The following is a 9,547-nucleotide window of genomic DNA, read 5'->3' as shown; positions in this document are numbered from 1 at the left end:
ACTCTATCCTAGAAACGATTACGAAATATAGCGAAACGAAAGGAAATGCCGAAGTGAAATACAACAAACCATATTGGGGAAAGTGTGTATGTGTAAAGGAGCTCTGTTGTGTTGTGTGGTACTGTTATTACAACAAAAATGTTGTTGCTCCAAATGGAAGACAAAACCATTCATCCATCTACTATCCCAATGTTGAGTGTTGGTTGGTGCTGTCATAGATTTCAGTTCAGTTTTCTGTTGACTCTTAAATGAGACGGTTCGTAGAGGCGGTCAAATGAATATTCGCGACAACAATATTACAAATCGCAAACGCACTGTTAAAAGTTTACAATAATCTGAAATATTTGAAGCCTTATTTTAAATTTAGTAAAACCCCCGTTATAGCGTTCACGAGGCAATTCAAAGAAACCTTTTAAAAAAGATTGAATTAATAAATAATATTGTGATTTTTTAAGTAAAAAACAATAATAAATAAATTAATTAAAAATGGCCTTAGATATTTTAAATAAAAATCTAGTGAAATTTGCAATTTTTGTAATAATTTTGCAGCAGTTCATTTCAAATGGTGGGTGTTCAAAATGAAAAATAAAGTGTGAAATATTGAAATAAAAATCACAACATATACAAGATATTTTTTTTTCTGAACATTTTTTTATTCTTAAGTATTATTTTTAATATTCAGCACAAATAAGTAAAAGTTTCTAAAATGTCAACTTTGTTAAGCGTGGATATGCGGCAAGTCATCATTACCATTACGGTGTAAACAACACAAAAAAAAAATACTGAAAAAATCAAGCAAATTATGAAAAAGGATCGAAAAATAGAAGACACGTGTTTTGTCGAACAGTGTGGCCAAAATTGCCTTTTTGTGACAAAAATCTATATTTTCCTAACGCGTGGAGGTAGAGTTATGAAATTTGGAGGAGATGTTTATCAAATGGAGATTTTTAATTTCACATTGTTACAAAAAACTTATACATCAACAACCTCAAAGCGGACGGTACCCTATAATGCGAGGATGCTCCTTATTCACGGAGATCCCAAAATGTAATTTTTCAGCCAATTTTGTTCGACAATGTGGCCAGAAGCCTTAAAACACCTTTAAGTGGACAGTATCGTTATATGGGGTTTATATCAAAATGTTATTTTACTCAAAAAAAATCATTTTTTGTTGTCGAGTAATATTTGACTACCCCAAATATAAAGCTTACTAGCAAAGTGCCCGCTACTTCGTATGCGTAAAGCGAATAAAAAACAAATAAACAATATCTGATATGGAAACGGTGAAATGTGTAAATTTGGTGGTTAATTGTTGTTAATTAATACTTAATTTCATTTAAGTATTCTCGGTACACCCTTAGTTCGTATCAAAAAAATCAGCCGTATCTCACCCCAAATCCCAACAGTGATCTCCACAACAAATTTTAGAGCGCTGGATTTACCAGATCAATGTTTAGTACTATTTAGTACTTCTAGAACACTTATTGTTTATTACTCTTTAGTACACTAATAGTATTGTTCAAAATTATATAATTCAAGTATTATTCCCGCAAGCAATACCGAAATCGTACGACATTTAGTACATTTCGTACACATCGATATAAGCTTATCGACGGCCGGGCCATAAAATATTCTAAACCTAGATGAAATAATTGGTTTCCTTTCAGTTGAGAAAGTACAACTTTAAATCGGTAGGTAACGTTATATGGGGGCTATACCAAAATATCGACCTACCTTGGCAATTTTTAATAGATAAGCATTTTGTTCATTGGGAATTTCAGCTAATGCGGTCAAAAATCAAGTAAAAAAGTATCAGTCGGCTTTGCCGACAGAGATATACCCTCAACCTATGTGAATTAAAACTTTCCTCTACATACAGATCGAATGTATTGAGGGTCTTTTCAGAATTTTGTAGCCCTTTTTGAACATTTAAACTTACAGACAAAAATGTAGATTAGGATTAAAATTGTACTTGAAGGAATGGACCGACATAGTCCATTATGGAAGTGATCTTATTTTTGGAGTCATATATTTTCGATAGATATCGCGCCCACTAGTCATTTCAGTGGGTTATCGTATAACATTTGGACCAGTATGCCAGGAAGCATGAACTTGTCCACGGAAAACATAATATCGCTGTAAACAGGGCCACAACCAATAGCATCAGTACACACAGAAAAAATGGCCTCTCTAACATATGTCCCAAACATATTTTGCTTACTTACTTACTTAGCTGGCCCATTACAGAACATTTGTTCTATGGGCCGAACTAAGAAAATATCTCTCCAATTCTCTCTATTTGTTGCTTCGCACTCTGGAATACCGCGCCTTTTCATCTCATCATCCACTTGTTTGCGCCATCTATTCCTTGGCCTGCCAATTCTGCGTGAACCGCCAAGCGGTCCGTATTTATACGCCTTTTTAGTGGGTTCATCATCGCTCATTCTTATGTTATGGCCTAGCCAACGCAATCGCTGCATCTCGATACGTTTAACAATATTGATGTCGTTGTATAGCGGATACAGCTCGTGGTTCATGCGACGACGATATTCACCGTCAACGCAGATTGGTCCGTAGATCTTTCGAAGAATTTTTCTCTCAAACACACCAAGCACTGCCATGTCTGCTGGCGCAAGTACCCAGGCTTCGGAGCCATACATCAGCACGGGTAGTATCAGTGTTTTGTAGAGCGTTATTTTTGTTTGAAGAGATGTGGCTTTGTTTTTAAACTGCTTACTTAAACCAAAGTAGCATCTGTTGGCCAATACAATTCTTCTTTTTAATTCACAACTGATGTCGTTTGTTGTGTTTACGGAGGTGCCGAGGTAGAGGAAGTCTTTTACTACCTCAATATTATAGGAACCAACTTCCACAGTCGGTCCGAGCTCAATGGACGCATTGCGCGTCGACACCATCAACTTGGTCTTCTCACCGTTCACCGCCAGACCCACTTTTTAAAGGTAACCTTTATAAAGGTATCAGTTACTTCTTTTACTGATCGGCCCATGATGTCTATATCATCAGCATAAACAAGTAACATGTGACTATTGGTGTAGATTGTGCCACTTCTTTTGACGTTTGCCTCTCGTATAACCTTTTCTAGCAGGATGTTGAAGAAGTCACACGAAAGGCTGTCTCCTTGTCTGAAACCTCTTTTGGTACCAAACTCTTCGGAGAGGTTCTTTCCTATTTTAACTGAGGACCTCGTGTCAGTTAAAGTCATTTTACAAAGCCGGATGAGCTATGCGGGGATACCAAATTCAGACATGGCTTGGAATACCTTTGATCGCAGCGGGCTGTCGAAGGCTGCTTTATAATCGACAAAAAGATGGTAGGTGTCGATCTGCATCTCTTGGGTCTTCCCCAGGATTTGCCGCAGGGTAAATATCTGGTCAATGGTGGACTTGCCAGGTCTAAAGCCGCATTGGTATGGTCCAATTATCTCGTTGACCATAGGCTTTAGTCGTTCGCACAATATCCCTGACACGATCTTGTAGGCAATAGGGAGTAGACTTATGCCCCTATAGTTAGAGCATACAGTCTTATCTCCCTTCTTGTGGACGGGGCACAGGATACTCAGGTTCCAATCGTCGGGTACTCATTCTTCCTGCCAGATGGTGCTAACTAGCTGATGAATACACCTTATCAGCGTGTCGCCTCCGGTTTTGAACAGCTCGGCTGGCAAGCCATCGGCCCCTGCTGCCTTATTATTCTTCAGCCGATTTATTGCTGTCTTTACCTTATCTTGGCTGGGCGGTATACATTCAATACCATCTTCTGGGATTGGGACTGTGGTGTCTTCGTCGTCTTCGCTGCTATTAGATACCAACAGATTTGAAAAATGTTCTTTCCATATCCTGAGTACACTATCTGTATCAGTTACCAAATTACCTTGCTGGTCTCTACAGGAGGATGTGCCTGTACCAAAGCCATCAGTTTGATGCTTGACTCTTTGGTAGACTTTTCGGACTTCATTCTGGCTCCTGTACATCTCGATTTTTTCACACTCCCGCTTTTCCATCTCTCTCTTTTTCCTGCGGAAAAGACGTTTCTCCTGTCCTTTTCTCCCTGTATCTCTCTCGTGCGCTACGCGTTGCTACGGATTGTAAAGTAGCCCCATATGCTGCATTTTTCTCTTCGGTGGCAGCACGACACTCCTGATCATATCATGGATTCCTTGGTGGAGGTCTCTGGTATCCAAGTATGGATTTTGCGGCTGTTTGCATGGAGTGGGCAATGCTTTGCCATTGCGCTGATATGTTATCGGGACGAGGAATGCTTTGATTAAGCAATTGAGCTAGTTGAGTGGAATATGCTGTGGCTATCTGTTGTGATTGCAGCTTACCGATGTCTAACTTTCGTGTTGTGTCTGTTCGTACTTTGTTTGCTACTTTTAAGCAGGTGCGTACCTTTGCTGCAACAAGGTAGTGGTCCGAATCAATTTTGGCATTAAAATCGCCTAGAATGATTTTAATGTCATGGGCAGGGCAACGGACATATGTTTCTTCTAAGCGCTCGTAAAATATATCTTTGGTCTGTTCGTCCTTTTCTTCAGTGGGAGCATGAGCGCAAATAAAGCTGATGTTGAAGAATTTAGCTTTTATTCGAATTGCAGCCAGTCTTTCATTCACTGGAGTGAAGCTGGATACCAGATGTTTTAGTCTCCGACTAACTACAAATCCGCAACCAAACTCATGCTTTACGTCATGGCAGCTATAATCTGTTAAACTGCACTTTTCCTAAATTTTTTGTAGGAGGTACCCAAAGGGCTTGACCCGTATAGTCCATATTCCAACCTGATACATAACTAGATGGAATAATACGATATGCAAAGTTTGGACCAATCAGAAACTTCCTGTGGGAGTTATCTTGCCAATTTTCCATTTTTGTTTTTGCCGTCAAGGTTTCTTGGAGCTTTTAAGGCATTATCTCAGGAAGTATGGACTTGCCCCCGACAAATTTGTACCGTCGCACAATGGTCCCAAATCCAAATTTTCTGGCCAAAACTATTTCAACGTCCATTTTGTATTGAAATTAATTATTATTTTTAATAAATGTGTACAAACAGCAATTCTTACGTTTTATCGACCAAAATGACCAAAAACTGACAAAATTTGTTGAACAGGGTGGTCCCGTTGTGTGGGGTCTAAACCAAAACATTGACCTATGTTAACAATTTTTGGTACGAAGGATTCATATCTTCCAAGAGGTCGAAATACCAAATTTCAGCCGAATCGGTCATAAAGTGTCGCTAAAATTCACATAATATCTAAAATTGGACGGTACTTTTATGTGGGGGCTATGACAAAAAATGGACCTATTTTCAAAAAACTTACACATACTTGTTTTATACACTCTGAAACCCTTAAATATGAATTTTAAGAAAAATCGGTTAATAGATGTAGGTATTACCGCTCTATTTCAATTGGATACTACGTACAGTCACAACAGGTATTTACAAAAAATTCTCCCATCTTAAAATAGAAAAATCCACTTTATTTTAACTGTGGCAAATTTGACCAAGAATTTATTTCTCAATTTATTAGTTCAGACCCCCAGATATCTTCCAAAACCAATTTGGAGGTGGACAAACTTGGACATTTTTTTAAAAGTTTAAATATATTTTAAAAATATTTGTAAAAAAAATAATTTTTAATATATATAAAAATTGATTTTATTACGCTAATTTTACAAATTTCATCGCCCTTTTAGTAAATATTATGAAAGTACTCATTAACAGCTTCCCGATTTATAATAACTTTGGTCTCACGTCTGTATATTTATGCAGAGACGCAATACAACAAAAATTGTATATTTTACAGCACAAAGTCTGTTTAATTATACCCTATACCACAATGTGGAAAAGGGTATAATAAGTTTGTTTTCCCAAAAATTCATGTAACGCCGCGAAATATTCGTCGTAGACCCCTCATGTGGTATACCAAACTTCATATCTCGACGAGATAAAGCGATTTAGCGATGTGTGTCCGTCCGTCCGTCCGTCCGTCTGTCCGTCCATTAAAAATTGTAATCAAGCTAGAGGCCGCAATTATGGACCGATTGTCACGAAATTTAGTATGGAGGTCGGGTTTGGACCAGAATAGAACTGATTAGTTTTTGGCGATGATCGTGAAATGTTAAAGGGATGAAATGGACCAAAAACAAAATTTTTGCTCGATTTTGTAGCCGCTCTGTAGGTCGCAATAATAGTCCGATCGGCGCGAAATTTTAAACGTAGTTTTGGTTTGAGATGAAGAAGTAGCGTGCAAGTCAACGGTATGATCGGATAATATTTAGCGGGTTAAATTGATCAAAACTTTTGTGTGAAAATTGGTAAAATTTCTAATGCACATCTTATAACTTTATCCCAAGAAGACGCGTTTAGTGGTATAGGGTATCACATGGTCGGCCCCGTCCGACTATAGTCTGTTCTTACTTGTTTTTACATAAAAAAGTGTCAACTTTGGTACTGCGCCAATCAACGAATACTAATGTTATTTACGAAAACTAATTATTTTCAGACGACTTGAGGTGTTTTTTATTATTCTGTGCAAAAAAAAGTTAAAATTTCGAAACTTCAAAAATAGGGTTTTGGCCAAAAATTTTCAGATTGAAACCCATGTGCGTCGTAAGGGTGGCCTTAAAGACAAATTGCTGAAAAATTTCAAATCGATCCGAGAGGAGCTTTAAAACTTCACTTTTTTTAAATAATATTACCATATTCATAATTATGACCGATTCGGTTATTCCCTTCGAGAGTTATCGTGCGCACCATTTTAGCGATAACTGTTGAACTTTTGTGGGGAAAATACCGGAAGTAGTGGGTCACGATATGGTCCATCTTGGAACTTAAACTAAGTTTAGTCCAATGTCTGAGGATATAAAAATGGAACTTTAAAATAGAAAATATTATTTCGCACTTAAATAAAACAGAATAAAAATCCGTCGTTATAGTCTATGTTTTGGTACGGCTCTTATAATTTTTTCCCTGAAAACACTTTTGTAGATCCAAGTTATTTCCAAATCATTTCTAATTTATTGATTCTGTAAAATCTAATCGAATTCTGATTCTATTGTATACAAGCGATGGGCATAGTTTATTCATTCATTCAATATTAGTTGTGATAAATGTAAAAAGAAATTTCCCGATTTGTTTCCCGGGAACCAACCCGTAACCAAAAAACGGAGAATTTCCGGGAATTCCCGGTGCGGGATTTCCCTACCCAAAACCCTACCTGCTACACTCCGACAGTAATCTTAATTCCAAATTTTAGGTTTTCAGCACTATCGGTACCCAAATCCAATACATACTAGTTATATCCCTTTAAAATATACAATTGGTAACAAATTTAGTAACTTTTAGTACTTTTCGTACACGGAGGAAAAATATGTCACAAACATATTTTGCAGGAAACATACAGTTTGACAACAAATGTATTGCACAGACCAAAATTGTAAAAAATTTCATAATAATTGTTCGGACTAAAAAAAAAAACTTTTATGTGACATTAAATGTATTGCAAACGGAAAAGCAGTACTATAAAACTAATCATTTTTGCAAATTTTTGTAGTTATTATGCATTTTTATGACTTTTGCGACTAAGAATGGAGTAACAGTATTGAATGTGATAAATCTACAGCGGAATTTTATGCAACCCCTATTTTTGGTCCGATTCATGTCAAATTTTGGGACTGGGCATATTTTTGGCTTCTGATTAAATTGCAATCGAAACATATGACATATGCAAAATTATGCAAAATGCATAAATGTGCATGTGCAAAATGTATGCATTTTACATATATTTTATGCAACAAATATTTCAATAATAGGTACAAAGATAGAGAAATGTATAACCACAGTCTCAACCTTCAAAATACCGAAAATCGGGAGGTATCGTTCTATGGGGGCTATATGAAGGCCTGAACCTAAACCGACAAATTTTAGCTGGAAAACTGTTTACCCCCAAGGAAGTCTTAATACCAAATTTCAGCCATTTTGGCGGGGTATTGAGGCCACAACCTTCAAAATACCCGAAATCGGGAGGTACCGTACTATGGAGGCTATATGAAGACGTGAACCTATACCAGGAAATTTCAGGTGGAAAGTTTTATAGCACCAATGAAGACTAAATACCAAGTCACTAAATACCAGTCACTTCGGTGGGATATTAAGCATACAACTTTCAAAATACCGAAAATCGGGAGGTACCGTTCTATGGGGGCTATATGAAGACGTGGACCTATATCGAGGAATTTCCGGTGGAAAGTTTTATAACCCCAAGGAAGACTTAATACAAAATTTCAGCCATTTCGGAGGGATATTGAGGTTACAACCTTCAAAATACCAGAAATCCGGACGTACCGTTCTATGGGGGCTATATGAAGACGTGAACCTATACCGAGAAATTTCAGGTGGAATGTTTTATACTACCAATGAAGACTAAATACCAAATTTCAGTCATATCGGTGGGATATTGAGTCTACAACTTTCAAAATACCGAAAATCCGGAGGTACCGCTCTACGGGGGCTATATGAAGACGTGGACCTATACTGACAAATTTCAGGTTTAAAGCTTTATACTCCCAACGAAGATGTTGAGGCCACAACCTTCAAAATATCGGAAATCGGGAGGTACCGTTCTATGGGGGCTATATGAAGACGTGGACCCATGCGGAAAATTTGCAGGTGTAAAGTTTCATACCCCTAGACAAGACTTAAAACCACATTTCAGCCATTTCGGTGGGATTTTTAGACCACAAATCCTTGTATATATTTTTGCATATGCCCATTTTATGCAGATATGTAAAAATATGCACGATATGCAATGTATGCAAAAATTTCTGGGCCTAATTTGTTTTATTTTGTGATAAAACGAGTTTCTGTCTAATCAGATTTTCTCTACGACTATCCTAACCATATATGCATTTGCAAAGGATTCCGCTGTCTAGTGATAAAAAACCGTCATGGGGGGTCTTCATACAGGTAAAAAACGCTAGAGACCATAGTAACAGTAACCAATGACGAATCGGCCACAGACAACAATGCAAAGCAGTCCGATTTTGTCTTTGAAAACATCAATATACCTATGGAAAAATAGACCCTCAGCGCAGTATTTTGAAACGACCAACAACAGAGCTTTATTTACTCTCTCAATAGTATTGGAAAGACTTCATTTTCACAAAAAAAAAAAAAAAAAATAGATAGATATTATCCTCTACTATCATAATAAATCACAAAAAGTGTGCCAAATCCAGTAAAACCCATCAAATATGGAAATTAAACCCCTTCTGGAAAAGCTTGAATACCGAATATTCTTTACCAAGCAAAAAAGTATGTGAAATCGGATTGACGGACATAATAATGATTATGAAGGCATTCTCACTGACATAATTAGGAAATATTTATAGTCATTATTCTGAAAGTCAGTAAAAGGGATCCAGAAAGCTCAAATAAGTTCAACACCGCCATTCCAAAGGCCAAATCATGACATATAATTCTTATTTGTGTAAATTTCTGATGTAATATAACAACACTAAACTAATAAAT

At 37.0% G+C, this 9,547-nt stretch overlaps 1 protein-coding gene across 1 annotated transcript in view; it reads left to right on the top strand.

Annotated features, from left to right (window-relative positions):
* Window positions 1-258: 258 nt before the first annotated feature.
* witty (without maturity) overlaps window positions 259-9,547 on the top strand; it is a 64,910-nt gene continuing 55,621 nt past the window's right edge. Inside the window, exon 1 of the mRNA XM_073966169.1 lies at window positions 259-565. Within this exon, the coding sequence (XP_073822270.1) occupies window positions 487-565 (79 nt within the window). The 5' untranslated portion in view covers window positions 259-486. The remainder of the gene's footprint in view (window positions 566-9,547) is intronic.

Source organism: Musca autumnalis, unplaced genomic scaffold (genome assembly GCF_047663935.1).
Source record: "Musca autumnalis isolate F117 unplaced genomic scaffold, ASM4766393v1 scaffold_2, whole genome shotgun sequence".
In the NCBI taxonomy this organism is placed as follows: domain Eukaryota; kingdom Metazoa; phylum Arthropoda; class Insecta; order Diptera; family Muscidae; genus Musca; species Musca autumnalis.
This window is presented reverse-complemented; position numbering and strand designations above follow the sequence as displayed.